The following is a 21,400-nucleotide window of genomic DNA, read 5'->3' as shown; positions in this document are numbered from 1 at the left end:
TTGTTTGGCATAATCAAGCTGTACTTGCATGTATATATATATATATATAATAAAATAAAAGATATTTTTCAATTATTCCATCTATTCAAATTTAAGTAGAGTAAATAGTAGATTTATAATTTTTTATCATAACTAGATTATGATATATGTGTATTACTTAAAGTAATAAATAAATCATTTTGATATAAAAAAAACGAAATGGTATAATTTGATAAATGATAATGAATTTGTACACTGTCACTTATACTTATTTATTATATATGTATAATGCACAAGTTATTAATATATATATAATAAAATATAGTTGCGATTTGATCGCAACTAAATCGTTCTTTGCATATATTCGCGATGGAGCATAGCTATACATATATAGAATGCTAATCAAATAAATTAATTAGCTAGCCTTAATATATTATATTAATTAATTAATATTAAAGTTAAGCGTTAATTATTAAATTACATTACTAGGTACATTACTAGGTAGGTATCAATTTAGACAAGCGTTATCTTTGCGAAAATCCTTTAACAAAAGAATACTATTATACGCTACCGAACAGACATTCACACGACAATCTTGTGTCATCACACTGTATAATTATAAACAGATTGTACTTTTATAATCAGAAATGTCTCGACATCTCTGATTAAACAAGTACAATCTATTTATAATTATAATACTCAAGTTTCAAAAGAAACAATAAGAAAATTGGAAATTAAAGAATTTACTATTATGCCTACATATATAATTTATGATTCAAGCATTTAGTTTGTAATTCACAATTTCTCAATGGCGTTGCGATGAGATATGTTTGCATAATTGTAATTATATACAATATAAAAATTGTTCTTCAAAGGGCTTGAATCTTATCTAATTTTTTATCATCTTAAAGAGAATCATTCATAAAATATGTCTGTATTTATAAATGTATGTATTTATATTATATATTACTCTTTGGGGAAAAAATAAAATATACATCTATACACGTATATATATATATATAAATATAATACACATTTAGGTATACATATATATTTCTTTGGATCACGCGGCATAAATGCATATTTACAAAATTCAATAGATCAGATGTGCATATTAAGTACAAATGGCACGATAAATATAACTTAATTATTCAAAATGCTTCACTATGTCGCATTACTTAAAAAAATGGAATAAAAAAAAGTTATAATGAAAAATATATTTGTTAAAAGAGTAAGATGATTTTTTACGATGTGTATCCAGAAAATAAAAAAAAATTTTAAATCAAAAGTTAAACTTTAAAGTACTTAAGATAGAATTAATGATTTTTATTTTTTTTACTTTTTATTTATTTATTCTTTTTTTTTTGACATAACACAGTAATCTTCTTTTTTCTCCCCTTCTCCGCTTTTTCTGGTAGGGAGCGCATCGGTTCAGGCATTTTCTGCGACATAGTAGATTGTAATATCGGTAATGCAGGAATACACGGAAAAAATCATATTAGAAAGCATTACCAATATTATATCGACTCTAAGGCCGGTATTCATAGTCAGTTCTTATATTTAAGTTCATTTTAAGCATAAATTCAAGATGTAATACGGAAATTTTATTGGTAAGCAGGATCTTAAGACAACCTGAGCCTGACTTAAAATCTTAAATATAAGAACGGACTATGAAATAGGCCTAAGAAATAGGCATAGCATTTCAAATATTTTGCAAAAATCAACATGACAAAACGAAGCATAAAGAAAAAAATAGACTAATACATCGGTTATAATGCATCACGCTTCGTAATCCTCAAGAGCTGAAATAAAGAGCTTAGATAAAATTAATATCTAATAATAAATATAAATACACAAGTGATAGGAACGTATTTTAAAAAACCGTTTTCTAAAACCTTCTAATCTGAAAAATTCACAATAATTAAACATTAATGTTAAAATAGCTTTTTTCGATTCATATTGATGCAACATCAAATTATATTTTTTGTATCAGATTAATGAATATCAGATACCTTTCTTTACTACTAAATATTCAAATATATTTGAATATCTTTATATTACATATGTTATTTCTTTCTTTATATAAAATTTAATAATTTCATCTGTTTGTAGTTAGGATGATAGCGTTTCTGATGATAATCGATGTGTACTTTTCGATGTCAAAACTATATAATAATAAAATCGGTACGCGTTCTCACTATAGCTACAGTCGGCAAGTGTGTACAGAATTTCTACAGACTATAGAATAGATGGTATTTACGATTTCTCAGCATGAGTCGTCGTAGTTGACGTTATAACCGAAGCGATGTCGCTGCTGGATTGACTAGTGATTGGTTCTAGTGGTGGTACGCTAAAACACAAGAAGACTGATCTATTAAATTAAATTAATTATCTTGTTATAAAATAGGTTTAAATTTTTCTCATTTAATATATCATTATTTTTGTATTTATAAAGAAAATAACTATATTTTAATAAAGAAAGAATATAATCTAATAATAATATTTAAATCCTTTTAAATTATTTGTATATCTCAATTTTTAAAAACGTATGTTGTATCTTGGAATATTATTATCAATCCTTTCATGATGTTTTTTATCAAATTATAAATCATTTTTTTTTAACAACATTAAAGTAAACGAACAATGTTAGCATTAAAATACCTCAAAAATATTATATTTTTATTTATTTTTCTTTCTTCTCTGTTGGAAATTTCTTCAATTTTATTTTATTTTAATTTTAATAAGTAATTAGTTTAATAAAGATAGTCTATCATATAAAAAGTGTCAGGATATGCATAAATTTGTTGTGATATACATGAGATGATTCGTGACTTACGTAAGGGTAGTTTGGCGATTCAACACGGCGGCGGTAGGTAATGCGAGGGGCGAGTGTGCATGCCCTAATTGTGCCCCAGTTGGTGTACCTACAGGAAGACAATGCTCGTCGACCCCTCCACCACCCCCACCCCCGCTTGCGTACATGTTCAACTGCAACGAGTCCACTGTAACATTAATAAAAAAGACGATATCGGTCACGATTACTCTGCTCGCCACATTTCCCGTTGATCATGCGTTGATCATGCTCTTGCATTATTCTTAACTTTTTTGACAAACGACACATATAAATGGTATTTGAAGATCTCATGATATTACGATACATTTATATTTGCATATTCCTAATAATAAATTTGTTTCTTTTTCTTATGCCTTTTTCAATTTCAAGTATTTAAGCTTTACAATAGATTATCAAGCAATTTATGAAAACGATTAGCTGGGATTTTTATTATAATAAAGATTCCTGCTTGTACAATTAATTGATATTAAATTTTTATTTTCACATTCATAAAAAATGCCCTAAGGCCACAGCGTGAATTAAAAAAAAAAAAAATAAGCGCATGTAATTCAAATAAAAAATTTTACAAAGCATTATCAACTATTTTCGTATAGATTCGCAAAACTGAAGAAATAGTCTAAATTTGACAATGCCAATCTGACAATCACATTAATTAGAAATAAAATGTAACAGTTTCATATCACTAAAAATAAAAAAACTTTATTACAATAGAGGATATATTTATTAATTTTTTGTCAATTGCAAATATAGCTTTCTAGAATTTTGCATTAATTATGCTGATCAATTATACGATTTTTCAATTTTGTATAATCTGACGTGTTAAATTATATCGATGTGCCTAAGGTAACGTCCCATGATTCCCCCATATCTCAATGCCTGCGTATGCTTCGGGTTAATCCCCCATCGATGAAAAGTATGTGTTAGTCGCTATCAGAGTACATCCCGAGCTCTGACCAATCCGAAGCATTATCGGTTGTTATGTGCTCTCGTCGGAACTTCCCCGACCCTCCTTCATATTGTCACATGTACACGCGATCGTATGTTTAGTCGGCCATCGCGATTGACGATGGACGGGGACGGGAATTATTGGTTAACCGTTCCACGAAGAATATTTGTACGTAAAAAAGACCAGTTAGTTATTATTTACACATCGACAAAAATAAATGTTATTCCCAAATTTAAATTGAACATTTTAAACATAATATAACGTAAATATATAAATAATTGTAAAATATTATATCTCTAACGATCGTGTTTTTTATAAGTATTTAAATGATAAGACGTTAATGTAATTCACACGCAATGTATATCACAGTTAATTTTAATTCAGTATGCAAATAATGAGGACATCTTTTTCATCCCTATACCTGTAGGTACACCCAATTTAATTAGCTAAATGCTCAATATTCGTAAAAATAAAAATATATAGAGCACTATCGTCAATTAAAAAATTTTGGTAAATTATTATTTCAAAATGCGCGTATACCCCATATAGTTATTAAAATGAAAATTAATGAAAGATGTTAGTGAAAATAAATTATAATAGACTTGCTCACCGAAGACTCACCAAGTAGACTGGACTTGATCTCGGTCTTATGGATACCACTGGGTCCAGGTAGATTTCCGGTAATGTTTGAATGATTCTTCGGTTTCCTCTTCCGCGTCTGTATTCCTTCCTTTTTCATGCTTAGAGGTCTATTCACCTGCTCGTATAAATTTAATTATGCATATAAGAAATTTTTTAAAATTATTATTTATTTTTAATAATTTTTCATTGATTAAAGGATAAAATGATAGCTCGTATTTTAGAGCTTTCACTTTACGATTAAAGCAAAAAAAGAGGCAAACAAAACGAGCATCTTTCGAATCTCGGTATAGTCGCGCATCGATCTTTGTTTTAATTAAATTTGTTGTCATGATCGTTTGCACAGATCTACGCGATAATCTGCGCCTCTCTTCAACATCGAGACGGGGTCGTCTCACGGGTGTAAAAACAATCAAGTCATCGTTATCGTAGCTAGCAATCACAAAAAAACTGATAACGACGAGCCGTCCAGTTCGCAGTAAGATTAATGTTAATTAAAAAGAATTTTCTCCATTGCCTTCTTAGTGTTTTTATATCGCGCGAAAATAGAACGCATCGATCTAATTCTTAGAATATTACTCGGAAACGATAGAAGGAAATTTTATTCTGTTAATTACTTCTTTAAATAATCAATAATATCTTGGGTCATTATTATTTCTTATTATTATTATTTCTTTTTGCCATTATTTGTAATAATATTAGAAAGAATTGACAAAATTTATTTAAATAAAGTAAATGCAGTAATCAAATAAACTATAAAATTAGAGATAATCATATAATTTTAAAACTTACATTGTGCAGCTTGAAATAAAGACCGCATGCATTGCATACTGGTTCACCATTGTTGTTTCGTCTCCAGAGAGTTGTGTTGCTCGTGTTACAATTTGCACATTGTACTCCTGTCCTCCGTACGTTAGCCTGCAACGCAAACCGCATTTTTCATATTAATATATGTATATCAAAATAATGCAATAAATTCGCATAAATAAATGTATTGTGTATATAGTATGGTAGAAGTAATTAAATCTTATATTTCGCGAATAATGCATTTCTTTAGTTTAGTTGACTCGAATAGTTAAAAATTACGTACGCACGGATTTACGTGCATAAATAGAACTTATGAGAGAGTATTTCGTCGATTTCGACAATCGATGACGACATAAAATGTTGCGTCGCCGTCGAGAAACGGGGAATATTTGAACTATCGAGACAACGAAATGGGAGTGCTCACAGAGAAAGAAAAATAGAGCAAACAGCCGCCAATGAGTCCCGTAGTGATTATTTGCTCAAGATAAGTTCCTCTTCTCTCCGTCTTTGGTGGTAGAGGAAAACGGGGAGACTGGAGAGAGGGGGAGAGGGATAGAAAAGAGAGAGAAAAGAGAGGCAAAGGCCGCGAGAATGTTACTTAATATCGAAACGATGTACGCTTTATGAGTGAGAAATTTATCAGGGCAAATATCAGTGGCCTCATTTTAGCAATGGTCAAACGAATTTCAGACTCGGCATTTGAATGTGAGAATAATAAACTGCATTTTACTATTATCACTTTTCAATGTATACGAAACATAACATTATTCAGTATAAGAATTTTTATATTAAAAACCATTTAGAAAATAAAGAAGAAAAAGACGAAAATTCATCTGCAGACAGCTCCAGAAACTAAAAATTACCAAGTTAAATAAAGTGCAGTTTAAAAATTGTGTTATTCAAGTTGCAATTAATTATAATAATTGTAACTTATTGTAATGTCTATACTACTATTAGCAACTATTACAAACTATTACAAACTGTTAAAAAATATAAAATATAAAACTGTAAACTGTGTAAAATTAAAAAAGATGCATAAAAAATATGCATAATTAGATAATTGGAATCCAAATGTTACGTTGCTTTCCTGCTTTTAAAGCAGCTTTTTTTTAAATTATCCGTGCGTATAAAAATATTAATATTCGGTAGATTATATAATTATTATAGTAATCACACATGATTCGCACAATGTTTACCGGTGCAACCGACTGTTTCGGTTTAGGACATCTCATGGGTGGCCTGTTGACGCCGTTCATCTTGTTATAGAGACCGCAAGCATTGCAAAGATAATGTCCGGTGCCGTCCCTTCTCCATAATGGCGTCATACTAGCTGCGCAGTTAACACATTCTTTGGGTTCCGGCGCTATGACCGTTCCGTCGAATGCCTCGTCGGTACCAGGAATCGGAAGAGTGGTCCATCCACCGGGCGGTCCGTTCCCGCTCGCGGAAACGCTGTACGCACCGCCGGCATATAGCTGCACGTTGGTGGTGTCGCTTACGGAAATCGCGGTAATGCTCGGATAGCTTTGAACGTACTCCAAAGTCGGTGGCGAGGGGGTGTTGCCGGCCGGCCAGTAAGGATCACCCGAGGGAGGCTTTACATATTGATACGATGTCGCACCTGTGCTGTACAGGGTCACTTGAGAACCCGGTGAACCAGGCTGCTCATAATGCAATGGAACCGCTCGAGCGGCCAAGGACGACGTTAACGTAGGATCGCCCTTCATATACGCGCTGCCGGGTGATTCTACCTGTTGAATCAAGAATGTAAATTTCATTATTGTATATTATCCTTTAACGTTTTCGCGGATACTTCTTTTTTCAAAATTCTATGTAATTGTTGATCTGCTGGTTGCCATTTCGTGTCGTGAACCATTGTTAATATTCTATTATATCAATGACACGATGATAACTCGCAAACTGCTACACAATTTTAGAATATAGATTTTATATGTTTCTTTGAAATTGAAAAATGAAGGAAAAGCTAGGCGCAATAATACAAATTTTTTAAATAAAATTGATACCTCGGTAACTCTTGAGCTAAGTTGCGCTGGTGGATACGTCAAGATCATAGAATCTCCCGGTTTGGCATAGCTATACGTCGGCGCCTGTTGAAAAGTCTCGCTACCCGACAAGTATTGTGTGTATTGGACGGTTTGCGTGGGTGGAATAGCGACTGTTTCCAGTGTGGTGTACGTGTTGGGATTTTTGATAGTTTCCGCGGCGGCGGCCGCGGCCTCGGTGTCGTACTTGACGACACCGTCAGCGTAACTCGTTGCTACGAGTTGTTGTTGTTGGCCAGGACGTATACCATCGATCGGCGGTGAATACGGCGGTGCCGGTGATCCGAGATGGACCGTAGATCCTGATTGCGTAACGATCGTTGAAGTGTCATAATCCTCTGTTGTGTTCAAAACTGGCGACGTCTGATATCTCGTACCGGATGTCTGATGACTCTCATGAGGGCTGAATCTCTGGTGCCCTGTTTGTTGGGTTCGTCGATGATCGGGTACTTGTACGGTGATCACATGGTTCTCCCTTCGGACATCGTGACCGTCGGAATAAGCATACATGCGGTCTACTTCCGTTCTATCTGGTGCGGGTGTCTCGTATCTTCATACGTGACAGAAGTCATCGTTTAGGCACAATTTTCTCGATCAGTAAAACTTCAACTATCAACTTTTCATTATTCTTACCTGGGCGGTTCCTTGACTGTAAGCGTGATAGTAGCCTCGGGGGTTTCGGAAACTTCGACCTGAACTTCCTGCCCGCTGCTGGTGGCATAAACGACACGTTGCTGATCCGTCGATCGTTGCTGATCCTCGTTACCTGTATGGGAAATCTGTACATAATGCTGCGTTTGATGAGCTCGTTGCTGTTCCTCTTGGAAATTACGCTGGTGAGATTGTTCATGTTCATTTCTTTGTTGAAGTCCTCGATGAAGATTTCCGGTAACTGAATTGGAATCTGGCGATTCCGGTTCGATTTCGGCAATTCCTTCGGTTATATGACCAGCGGTTGTAATCGTTCTCACATGTCTTCTGGTCGTTATTACGCTTTGAGGACTCCCGATTGTCTGATCTTCCGTTCCAGAAATTTGTGGTGAATTATCATCCGTGCGATGACCGTCCCATTCCATCTTGATCTCCTGCTTTACCAACGGCTCTTTTATCATATCCTAAATAAAGTGGAAGTTCTATTTTATAGAAGCAATATAATTATCTAATCTCATGTATACACGTCCAATTATGGCTCCAAATTTCTTCGATGCCTCATATCAATGAAATATCTTTATTTTTATTCTCCTTTAAATCTCTATACGGAAAAAATTTTGTCCAAAAAAAATTTCTCTTTTACATTCTCCTCATACCAAGGATAATTAAGAATATCTTATCTTTAATATACTTATTACTTATTACGTTTATTGCGGATAACTTATCGAAAAGATAAATGCAAAAGTCTTTCAACTTTCAACCTAACTTTTTTTAACAATGTAATAATATAGATATTAATGACAAGGAGAGATGCGACCACGTGCAAAGTTCCCGCGTGAAGACATCAGAATAGCGTTATCGTCGCGATAACGAAACGGTACAAGTAAAGTTATACGAGTTGCCGGATTTTCAACCGGATAACAGATGAGATCGGTGTCTAGGTCGGCGATCGCGTGAAAACTTTTGCTCTCGCCGGTAACTTCCGTTCCGGAGAAGTAACACTTTTGTAGGTGAATCGCAGTTAAGAAAGTCGCTGATTTAATATATATTTAATATATAGTATATTTTCTGCTCTTGTAAAAACAAATTTATTTTTTTAAGAAAAGGAATATTTCTTCAAAGAGTAAGTATAAATAATATGATAATTAAATAATAACTATAATAAATAATAATAACTAATGTACATAGCTAACAAATTCAATATATTCAATTATATATTATTTTATTTCGTTATTCAGATTTTACAATAATATAATAAGATGAATTTGAGATTCTATATTAGAATTAAAAACGAATACCAATGACTTATAATAATATTAAACACATCTCCAGATATTTATTTATTAAATTAAGTTAAGTTCTACATAATTTGTTTGTCAATCAACAGGATGAAGACTAACGGTCCTGCGGACTCAATTAGTCATTCTTTCGGGGGAATCCTCGAGGCACGCGACTGTTTCGGCTCGCGGGCGAGAATACACACGACGGGTTTAGTGAAGAGGGTGGAGGAGGAGGGAAAGGACCAGAGACACACCTCGTCCGTCTCGGGAAAAAATGCGAGAGGCACTGTTTGTCCTGCGTCACACTTCCGCTCGGCAATGTCAAGTTTCGACTTCCGGCGCGAGAGCACGCGACGGCTCTCTTTCTTTGGCAAAGGCCTCACGCGACTTCCGCTATATCTCGACAGTGACGATCTCGCAAACTTCGAAGTCGTGAACGTTAAATCAAATCGTAATACGACGGTGATGAGTGACGTAAATGGTGATGGTGAATAAGAAAAAGGTTGATTATTTCTTGGCAAACTTAAATAAAGTAATTAAGGAAGTATTTACTATGCAATGATAATTTTACGTGCATCATTAGAATTTAGAATTAATAAATGTGTCTATTTTAACTCTTTAATATACTTGAATGTTAAAGAACACGATGTTACGAGCTATATAGCCGTTATTTCAGAAAACGTGAAAAGTGAAGAGAATCTAATGTATCTGTTAAGATTGCATTTCATAATTAATCGACAAATATAAATAAATCGTCAAAAATTGTTTCAGACTTTGATCTTAAACAAAATTGCTAAAACTTGTGCTCAATTTATTAGTAATATTATACGGCAAATATAACAAGTTTATATAAAGAACTTAGAAAGATCTTATAAAGAAGTTTTGAGTAAAACCTGTAACAATATTAATGTATTCATTAACAAAATTAATCTAATGCAAACCTATAATAATTTTATGAAATGAATTCCTGAAATCGTACATTATGACACAAAATCATTCAGTCTATTCTATATTTATTCATGTTTCATTCGTGTCAAAGATATACTTATTGGTACCTCGTTTGCCGTATGTCGCATTTGAGTCTCGTGTCGCGCTTTTCCCTATTTTTTAACCCTGAAATTACGACGCACCAAACGCACTTTAGAACTATAAGCTTATAGCTTATGTATCAGGTAAACACAGCGCGTGCGCTCGGAAATATTCACGAAATAAATGATGAAATTTGAGAGAACACTCGAAAGAGAGACGCTTCGTCGGCGGGAAGCGTTTTACAACTGACGACGAGAGAGACGACTCACCGTGATGTCCCACAAAGAGAGAGAAGGTGGAAAGGAAAGAGGTGGAATCGTAGCAAAGCTCCGTCGGTGAATCTCTACTACTTGGTGCCAAACGAGGCGATGCGTTCTCCTTGTTGTTGCATTCGTCATCGACGAGCGACGAAGAAAACGAGATGGGTGAGAGAGTGACAAAGTGAGTGGAGTGAGCGAGTGAGTGAGAATAAGAGAGAAAAAGAAAGGAGCTGCATGAGGAACATGCAGCAGACAATTTAGATGGACATCAACAGCAGCGGGAGCGACCGATTGGGCGGGCCCTCGCGTCTCATTGGCCAGCCGATTGTGAGATTCTCCGTGTCTACTCTCACATGTTGCTATTGCCACAAAAATCGATCGTGCTTCTCGCCTTTTACAGTACGTGGCTTGGCGCAAAAAACCTAGCATAGGATTATAGTATAAGATCTCATTTTCTTCTTCTCTTTTCTTTTCTACCTGACACCTAAACTAATCTTACCTTAAACTGTATCTAAAACAAGCAAATTTGTTTTGTTAATAATAAGTTTAAGTTTTTTCATTAGCTCACTAAGTCATCAAATTTGAATGAAGTACCAGTAATTTGATGACATTTCCCATTTGTAAAATAATATTTTCCATGGTATTTCGAAAGTATTTTGTCATAAATTTCTTTTACGCAATCCCTTGTCAGTTTATATAGACAGTGTTTGTATTGTACAGATACAGGTCAGATATCATGGTAAAGCTCAACAAGACTCTACGTTCGTTATTCTGTCCAGTCGGATTGGGCAAATTACACGCAGTAAGGTCCGGGGGGGAAAAAGGTTCGGGCAGAGGGACGACGTTTGTTTGCTCACTGATAAAGTGAAGCAGCGAGCGAGAGATAACGAGGGACGACGAGGGAACGAAACATGTCCACGAGATCTTGTCGTCATCGTCGGCCATCGTTGCTAATGCCTTGCATCGCCATTTTGTAGGCGACAGCTTAATCCGTAGGGGGATGATGATTCATTCCGCGTACACTGACCAGTTAGAAAAAGGGATCGCTACAGCAAATTCGTAGTATTATCTCATTTTAATAGAACAGAATGTAAAATTGGCAAATATTTGTCCTGGACCGAAAATTGAACACATTGGAGGGTGCAAATTATATTATTCATAATACTCATATCTGTAGTTTTATATGAATAAATTCTAATTGCATGTGAATATAAATTATGCACAAATTGTCCAAAATCTAATAAATTGTGTTATAGTTATAAATTTTGAAATCATATTTAAAATTAATTAAGGAAAATGTAAAACTTTTTATTTTCATAACTTTCCAATATTGAATATTACATATTTTAATAATATTTATAATAAATTTTGCATTTCTGAAATTAGGACTATCATATAAAAAAATTTTCAAAGTTTACATTCTTTTCATAATAAATAAAAAAGTTTACATTTTTTTCGTAATAAATAAAAAATGCATCAACTGTACGAAATTATTTAATTTCGTTTAGTTATTACGCTAATAATAATAGTGAAATTATATTAATACGATAAATCTGTGCGTATCTTAACATGAGTTAAATAACGATTAAATCATACACTGAGAAAAAAATGTTGTTGAATCAACAGCAGTTAGTTTATTTGAAAATAATTCTGTTAATTCAATGATATTATTAATGAAACGAAGATCTTGATTATTAAAACAAGAGCATGATATACCGTTTCATTAATAATGTCATTGAATTAACAAAATTATTTTTAATTAGACTATGCTGTTGATTCAACAGCATTTTTTTCTCAGTGTAAACATAAACATGATTGAATCATTAACCATTAAGTAATCGTTACCCAATCTCGAAGTAGAAAAGAAGAAAAAATAGTAACTTTAATTATATTTCATATGAACAATATATACATGAAAGAGTCATCTTAAGATACTGACTATTGCTTGCGTCACCGTCATCCTGATTCACTTCTGCAAACGAAACGTCATCGACAACGAAACCGTCACAATTTTTGATGATCAAGAAAAATTATGACACATAAAACATTAGTTTTAAAATCTATTAAGATTTTAACTTCCCGCAGCTAAACTAATCTATTTCGCTTACATCTATGACTATTTAGAAACTAAATTTCAAGACTAAAGAAGAAAGGTTTATTGATAACAAGACATAAAATAAAATAACTTTAAATTACAATATAAGGCAATTTTACAAAATGCAATATTTAATTTTCTCGAATAATTTTCAATTTTCCCTATTATTTGCCAAAATTAAGCGATATGTAATTAATATTTTCTACACAAGTCAAATAAATTAATAACGCGATGTTGACGAGAGACAATCAAGATAAAGGAACATCTTTGCCGTCATAAATTTATCGATTAGAACGAGCTACGGAAGGATTTCTCGAAATTGCGATTCAAGAGGGAAACAGATATATATTTTTGGGTCGAACCTTTGAACGCGTGGAATTGTCTGGAATGGCGTACGTGACGCTATCGGATATTTCTACCTGCGATCGCGACGATACCAGTAAGCGCGCTCGTCCGATAGAAATCAAGAGCACACTCACACGTACACATACATCACAGGTTTCCTCTTGAAACAATATTCCACTGATAAGAGCACTATTATGAGCCACGACAAAAAAGAAAAGAAGATTATAACACATGAAAGTTTCATGGCACTGGGGAATCATAGCTCTGTTAATTTTTCATAATTTAATTATTACACTAATTACATCATGAGATATCTACCGTAGCAAAAGGTATATAATGCCAAGAAAAAAATTTGGAAATTTATGTTCATTGTAAAATTATATAATACAAACATATGTTAATAAATATATCTGAAATCGGAAATTTTATATTAAGTGTATTTATACTTATAATCATTATTCAAGTATATCATTACACTAATAAATTTTGATTTTACATTATATAATTTTATTAAAAATTAAAATTATGGGAAATGCTAAGAATTAAAGAATAAATTTTAAGATTTTAATAAATTTGTGTGCGTTTAATTCTTTATAAAAAAAAAATTGTAAATTAATGATATAATCTATTTTCTCCTTCTTTTTCATATTTTTCGATTTTTACACATGTATATGTACATATACATTGAGCAACAAATATATTAATCAAACAAAATTATTAGCCATGAAAATTATCGCTTTCTATAAAGCAGTGATAATAAAAATGATTACAAATGTAATACGTTTTCGACAGAACCGTAAAATTTGATCCTTCTTTTTTCCTCGATACTTTGACGAAGCAACACCTCGATATAAATTCACGGAAACGCATTGAGGTGGATTAACTTTGCAGTTACGTTAAATCACCTGCACACAAAGCTTTAATGGGCGAAGTTTGGCGATCGTTCAATTTTACAATCGTGTTATGCCGCGGAGTAAGCAAACAATACATTCTCGGCAAACAAGAAGTAACTGCGACGCGTGATGTATAATTGCACGAAAGATTTCTCAACGACGACATAATGACGCACAATCAAATTCTGACGAACATTGATACTAAATAAACTATTAAATAAACTCTAAAAAATAAAAATTATATTACGAAACTTAAGCTGATGTTTAAATGTATTCACACACACACACACACACACACACACACACAATCAAATAAAAATTAGGATTCTCTTCTAATACAAAGCAAAATGATTTCTAAATTATTTTATATGTAATTTTCAACATCTATATTTTTTTATTCAAATTTTATATAATTTCTATTTATGTATATTTATTTATTAATTTTTAATTCTCCAAATTCTTTTCCAATCTCAATTTACTTTTAAAAAATTAAAATTTTTAATTAGTTAACGTTGACAAAAGATTAAATAATTTAATAATTTGCCATTTAGCGACATGAAATAAACATAGAGACAATCAGAGTATAATTAAAAAGCCTTTTTATATACAATTCCTTTGTGTGTGTGTGGGGGGAAGGGAGGTGTGTGTGTGTGTGTGTGTGTGTGTGTGTGTGTGTGTGTGTGTGTGTGTGTGTGTGTGTGTGTGTGCGTGCGTGTGCGTGCGTGTGTGTGTGTGTGTGTGTGTGTGTGTGTGTATGATTTAAGTTTAATTCTTCACCGCACAGCAATCTTTTGTCTTATTCATTATTTCAATCCTTAGGTTAAATTCCTAGTTATACTAGCAAGCAATAGACAGACAAGATAGATAGATGAAGTAAAAGATGAAGGTAGTAGAAGTTGAAGGTAATGATATGAGATCACCTGAAGATACTAGGACCGATACGATACACAAAGCGTAGCGTCACGCTGTACATCGTCGATGGGGAGGTGCGTGTGCCGCCACGTTGTCAAAATAAACGGCACTATCGCGATTTATCTCGTTTCCCATGATAATAAGAGATAAAACTGCATCCTTACATTAGCTAGTATATCAGCTAAAATGATAATTTCAGTCGTCGGATTCGCCAGAAGCGCGTAGGGCCGCTCCTATTCTCCTCCGCCGTGCCAGTCGATGGGTAAATCCCCGAGTAAATCTTTTGTGAATCCCCGAGGGATTTATGGGAACATGGACCGGTAAACGTACCCTTGACCTGAGGTATATTGCGTCGAAAATCAATTATCGTGAACAAGTGTAACCTAAGAAAAATGTAACGAAGAAGGTCGATCTAACTTCGTGCTTATTTCTTGTCTTGTTTAAAGGAAATTTTTCAAGTGTGATCTAACGTTAGTGAATAATAACCCAGAATAAATTTTCCATCTAGATTTTCATTTAATCTACTTGATGTATGATGGTAAAGTTTACAGATGTATGATCAAAGTGAGATAATTCACATGAGTATACATAAAACGTGAATGAGTGTTCATTCTCACGAAAAGATGTAGAGCGTTATAACCTGCGGATGACAGAAATGAAATATGGTATGTATTGAGAATATTACAGCGGTCTACCTGGAAAATAACACGCGATCATCTTTCTGACGCGGACATAATGAAAAAAAAAAATCCAGCAAAGAGGATTTACGTCATTAAACGACGAACACCTCGAGGCCATTTTCTTTATCAGCCGTATAAAAACCCCTTATCGTTGTACATGAAAAAAAGTACCGGTACGTGTAAGTACATGATTGGTGTATGCATGTGTACATGAGAATCCGTATCATTGAGAATCTACGTGAAAAGGATGTCTTATTTTCGCTCGTTGATATCGTGCGATTCAAAGAATACTGATATACTCGTACTTGTCGAGTGTCTTAAAATCACATCAAATATTTTTTTTAATTACAACTTTCCTGACTAGTACGAAGATAATTTAATATTTAATATTTAATGAAAATATCGAAACAACTCTCAGTTTTATTACTTTCCAACTTTAATTGTTGTTGCGTATCTTGATAGTTAAATAAATTACAAAGTTTTATAGTTTAAAAAGTAGATCTTTTTCGATAAAATATCGCGGAATTGGACAATTGTAATTTGAAGTAACATTTCAGGAATGTAGTTTAATTAATAGGTAGAGAGATTAATAGATAAAGAGATTTCTCAAGACGCAATATAGAAGATAGCGCTAAGTTCCCGGATCTTATTAATGAATACTAAGAAGCTAATAAAATTTTATTGCAATTTGTCATCAAGCTTCGTAATCAAGCATAGTGCACGTTCGTGCACCAAAATGGCGAGCATAGAAGTCCTTTATGGTGTGTGTTTAAATGACTCGACGGCAATGCCTCATGCTCGCAACGCGTGCAAAGATGAAGAAGGTTTTACGGCGCAATTACTGAAATTTACAACGAGACAGAACTGTCTCAATTTTAACGTCGACGGGATTAACATCGCGCTACGACCGCGTTGTGCAAACACAAGTTTCGTGCTCATTGTTTTCGTCGCAAATATAGTGCGCCCGTTCCCCGTGAAATGTTCAAAAATAGGCTTGAAGCTAAAGACAAAGATTTTTCAACCAAAAGATGAAATAGAATTGAGAAGATGATAGAATTTTAAAATTCGACTATTGTTTTTGGAAGAGAAAAGACGAGGCACATGGTGCTGTTTCTGTAGCATGACAACAACATCAAAACTTGATATTTCAATACTTGTATTTTGATCAACTCGAATGAAATATCATAGGACCGTGAAAATATTACTTACATTGGTAAAGATAACATTTGAAATTAGAGAACCACTTTTCTCCACCACGTTTTTCTCAAACCATACTTGATAATACTAGAATATTAGTCTTAGTGTTAATAATTCTATTTATAATATATCTTTTGCATATTGTGCATTCATTTCTCTTACAGTAATTCAAATTTACAATAGTCGAATACATTAAATTTATTTTTGATAAAAATATTTGCAATATTTTTTAGATTTATCTCCTACGAGTTGGCAGAGTTTTAATTTCGTGCTTAGTGATAGCTTTTTCAAGGCGTTCAACATTGTAAATTTAGAAAAAAATGTTAAAAAAAACCATATAATTGGAGAAAAATTTTCATCAAAAGAATATTTTATATATGTAAATCTCCACATTTATCCACATAAAAAGATATTTTTCAAATATTTGTTTTCTTTTAATTATCATTGATCTTGATCAAAGATTTTCATATTATTTATTTAAAATGTCGAAAGATTCTTAATTTTCACTTTCGTTTTTGTTTCCTTGACATCTCGATGCAAAGTTTCTTTAAAATAAATAAATTTTGTCACTTTCGAATAAATCGCCGCGATAATTGAAGGAAGACATCGCCGCCGACGGTGTGGCGCAAAAAGTTGATCGCGATGCGAGGACCAATAATTAACGTGCACGACAAACAGTATTATCGTCATTGCCTGATATTATTCCCATTATCTTATATGTACGGCGGCTATGTGCTTAATGATTAATAAAATATTATCTGCGCTCAGGGGATATCTTTCTTCCTGGCGATGGATAGTTTCATACCAGACATCGCGAGGAGCACCGATGCCAATGTCGCGTGGTTCGTGAACTACGGGTGAAAATAAAATCAAAAATATATTAAACCAATATTATGTATTTTCGAAAATGGAGCATATCGCGAACGAACATCCGAGAAAGAAGATATGCGTAAAATAAAACAACTTAACAACTTAACAAACATTCTCGTAAGTATTCGCAATCTGAAATTTAACGAAAGTGCAATTGGATGCAACGTCGATGGAGACATCTCTTTTGAACCTGCGATAACCGCAAGTGAAGGCAAGTGAAAAAGTTTGAACAATAAAGCAATAAGTGACAAGAAATAGCACAACTTTAATTAAATATGAGTAATACTGGTATATAGAATTTTAAGGAATTTATAAAGAAGGTATCATGTGAACGTGCATCTTTATCTAAGAAAGTTCATCATTTCGTCAAAATCTTCCGTCGCGAACACGCGCCGTCAAAGTATTCTGAGTTATCGATTTAATATTTACATTATCGACAACGTTTTTGCAATCGAGCAATCTGGACATTGTCGTGTTCGAGATGAGTCTCGCTTTTAAACCAGACGCGCGTGAATTAATTAAACATTAAAATAATTAATATGCCGAAGTGAGAGTGCTCAAAGGTCTGCAAATATTTTCGATCATGTTCGTATGTACTGGATACATTACGTATACTTTAATGAGTTCATACATGATTTTAACGATTTGTGATTCGGTAATGTCGCTCGTGCGAGTTTCGGACGCACATGTGACACATCTTTAAGTACAAGAACAGACGAATATCGACAAGATGGTGGATCAAGACCTTGAAAAAAATAAGGAGAAGAAGAAGAACGAACTATTCCCGAAAGAGAGAGGAAAAGAAAGACGGATGAGTCGAGCCGGTAAGATGTGTCTAGATTTCAACGCATCGCAATGAGGAGGAGGAAGAAGCGGTCTGCGTACAAAACACAAGTGTCGAAGCGGGCCGAACATAAAACACAAGTGTTCCTTTCGTGTACGGCGTTGCTCGCGTTACCACGGATGTTCGCTTTCGTTTGCCAACTTCTTCTCGCGTGCGTTTCTCTCTCTCTCTCTCTCTCTCTCTCTCTCTCTTTCAACAACGATCGGGTAAAATCGCGCTAGATTATTCATTGCTCCTAGGTCAATGGCGATTGGAGTTCCGTGTGAGTATTTTTTTCAACATTTTATTTATAACTACTAAAAATAAAATTGTGTTTTAAGTAGTTCAATTTTATTATATCTTAATATCTTTTTTATGTTTTAACGATTAGTTACAGTCATCTTTTTGGAAAGCTAAATTGTATTAAATTATAGTAGTCGTGTGTGTGTGTGTGTGTGTGTGTGTGTGTGTGTGTGTGTGTGTGTGTGTGTGTGTGTGTGTGTGTGTGTGTGTGTGTGTGTGTACGCATTCATATATGTATATACAATAAATTTATATTAATATCAATTAAAAGTTATTTTAGTAATATCAATTAAAAGTTATGTTAGTAATATAAAATTAATAATCGCCAATTAATTTCGCTCCGTTTCATCCATTATTGAAAACGCGCGAGAGAAGACGAGAGCTTTTTCATTTTTTTTTTTAATGACAAAGTTCAAATTCTGTCTCCTTAAATTTGTTTTCAAATCATATATTATCTGTTAACTGTATTAAAAACAAAAACAAAATTTATGTAACGACGATTTGTGCTTATTACATCGTTAAATCCAGCCATGCTGAAAATGAATCCGTCGAGTGATTCCTTATACGATGCGGGGTGGCGATGCCGTCGGTTTCTGTCAGCGCGCGAAATTGTACGATCGTACGAAGCTCGCAAAAAGAACGGTAAAGCTTCCAACTTACGAGTCAAACGGCGGCGGAACAAGATGAAGGTGGAAAAAGCGTTGAAAAAAGCGACTGTGTGATGTATTTCTTTGGAACTGCTTGGGTTTTGCTCTAGACGCAAAACGTCCACGACGTGCTCCGACGTTCTCAGAGCTCGCTCCTCGTCGTTACTGCGTTCGCGAGTGAGTTTGTGAGCGAGACACGCACGCGGCGCGCGCTTGACACAGGTGCGCTTCTACGAGGAGAGCGAGGAGGCCCCTGTCGTTACTACTCTTCTTCGTCGTCGTCGTCGTCGTCGTCGTCGTCGTCGTTGGAACTGCCGCCTAGTAGCGTAATATCGAAGCTTCAGTTTTATCCAAGAACCGTCAAATATTAACTGATGATGATTAGAAAGCGACTATTTGCGACTGTTGTGTTGTACCGCGACTCAGACTTCTCTTCTATGGGCGCCATGTTGATACCGGTACTTCCGAACTGCCCGTTATTGCACTTGTCGGTTCCATAGCACATTATAAATGATGATAACAATAATATCTTTTAAGAATAATCGAGATAAGCGGTTGATATATTAGAGTATTTTATATTATATTATATTATCTAATTACATATAGATACTCTAATTAGGTGCTTTAATTAGGTTATATATTAGCGTATCTAAAATCAGAAAATTTGCATTTATATAATTTGCATTTATATTATTATTCATTTATCAATGAGTAAAACAATTTTAATATTTTACAAATGCAATTTTTGATAATACTAAAATACTAAATTTCCATTTAGATTATTGGATAATCTGAGAATAATTATTATATGATATTTGTGAAATTTAGTGAAGGGAATCTATTTATTAGATGGCCTATTTATAGATCTGAAGGTCTAACGTTATATTAAATTCGATCTCGTAATATTTGATTTTATTAAACAAAAATAAAAATAATAAATCAAATTAATTAAACGATATAAATAATATAATTTTAGACACACACATATCTCTATGTTGGTTACAGATCGATCTAATTATTTCTTATGTTCATAATTTGTAAAAATGTTCATAATTTGTAAAACAATTCCACATGGAAAACGTTCAACAGCGTTCGTCTAAAAAGATTCACCGTGAAATTTCGTAAATTTTTCGAATCTTATAAACAATTTAATAAAACACAGAGCAACAGCTAAGTAAAAGAAAAATGCTAACATCCGAATTAAAATATTACAAAACAATCTCTTGAAACAGAGGAAAATTTAATATTTCGTAATACTTATGAATATTACGAAAAAAATTGTTCAGTATATTCGGTATTATTCACAATTTATTATCCTTATTCCAGGTTATTTTCGAGCTCCTTGACGAGGGATCGGTTTACCTTACCAGGTACACCTATCACACTTATCATTTTGCCGGAGGGAGGGGAACAAAGTTTGAAGGCGGAGGGTTGTAGTCATGGTTACAGAGCATACACTGGAGTACTGCTGATAAGAGGATCAGGTGAGACGTTCTAATAAGGCAACGATCCAACAAGCATTATTGCCCCAGATGCAGTGGCGTAATCGAGATTCATGGTACATAAAAATATTTCAACCAACCATTACATATTTTAGAGCTATTCAATGCCAAATGTTTTTAAATTTACAAATAATATAATTTATATACTTTAAAATTTCAGTAAATGTTCAACTTATAATGTAAGACAAAATAAAGCCACTTCTATTCCGCTTTTATTTAAAATCATAGAATTTTGAAAAAATTTTTATAACGAAGGAAACAAATATTAATCAAGACTTCCAAGAAAGTATATTTAAATAAAAATAAAAATTTAATTCATAAAAATTAAATGTACTTTATGAATATAATTTATCTTACATTTAATTTACGCAGCAGTTGAATATTAAAGCTTATGGATTACGCCATTGCAAGACAATGCATACGTGGCTACAAAGATTAGCCAACACAGTGCATTATCACCGAAAATACACAAGGATGAACCTTCTTTCGGTCGTTCATTGACTTCTCTCATCAACTGGATGTTACAGACAGACGGTTAAATGTATGTATGTAATAGATAATCTATTTTGATAAAAATATGTTGTCTTTTAACTAACACAATAAATGGAATTCTAAGAAAAAATAT

The 21,400-nt window shown here is 33.4% G+C and overlaps 1 protein-coding gene and 1 long non-coding RNA gene across 5 annotated transcripts; one reads left to right on the top strand and one right to left on the bottom strand.

The window, feature by feature from the left end:
- Positions 1–226: 226 nt before the first annotated feature.
- LOC105424293 (uncharacterized) lies at positions 227–19,613 on the bottom strand. 3 transcript variants are annotated; one of them, XM_011634443.3, is made up of 8 exons: positions 19,287–19,612; positions 7,922–8,403; positions 7,250–7,838; positions 6,413–6,976; positions 5,211–5,336; positions 4,401–4,536; positions 2,816–2,981; positions 227–2,329 (listed from the first exon to the last, which is right to left on the bottom strand). In XM_011634443.3, the coding sequence occupies exons 2-8, from the start codon at positions 8,398–8,400 to the stop codon at positions 2,236–2,238; spliced, it is 2,154 nt and encodes a 717-aa protein (XP_011632745.2). In that variant the 5' UTR covers positions 8,401–8,403; positions 19,287–19,612; the 3' UTR covers positions 227–2,235. The 3 variants fall into 3 exon arrangements, with proteins under 3 accessions (XP_011632745.2, XP_088928196.1, XP_088928197.1); XM_089072070.1 differs by having other exon boundaries at positions 6,422–6,976; XM_089072071.1 differs by lacking the exon at positions 227–2,329 and having other exon boundaries at positions 2,833–2,981; positions 4,390–4,536; positions 19,287–19,613.
- Positions 14,904–21,397, top strand: LOC105424296 (uncharacterized). Of its 2 annotated transcripts, none has more exons than XR_016138211.1 (3): positions 14,904–15,095; positions 20,600–20,757; positions 21,151–21,397. It is a non-coding gene; the product is annotated as an uncharacterized LOC105424296 (long non-coding RNA). The 2 variants fall into 2 exon arrangements; XR_967512.3 differs by having other exon boundaries at positions 14,908–15,095; positions 21,148–21,397.
- Positions 21,398–21,400: the final 3 nt, after the last annotated feature.

The sequence above is a fragment of the Pogonomyrmex barbatus genome, unplaced genomic scaffold (genome assembly GCF_055798465.1).
Source record: "Pogonomyrmex barbatus isolate J1 unplaced genomic scaffold, ASM5579846v1 scaffold13, whole genome shotgun sequence".
NCBI lineage: Eukaryota > Metazoa > Arthropoda > Insecta > Hymenoptera > Formicidae > Pogonomyrmex > Pogonomyrmex barbatus.
This window is presented reverse-complemented; position numbering and strand designations above follow the sequence as displayed.

Coding starts and splice junctions, on each gene's coding strand:
- LOC105424293 (XM_011634443.3), bottom strand. CDS start 8,400: ATGATAAAAGAGCCGTTGGTAAAGCAGGAGATCAAGATGGAATGGGAC. Junction 6,977..7,249: donor TTAGCTCAAGAGTTACCGAG/GTATCAATTTTA, acceptor TTGATTCAACAG/GTAGAATCACCCGGCAGCGC. Junction 2,330..2,815: donor AATCGCCAAACTACCCTTAC/GTAAGTCACGAA, acceptor CTTGTGTTTTAG/CGTACCACCACTAGAACCAA.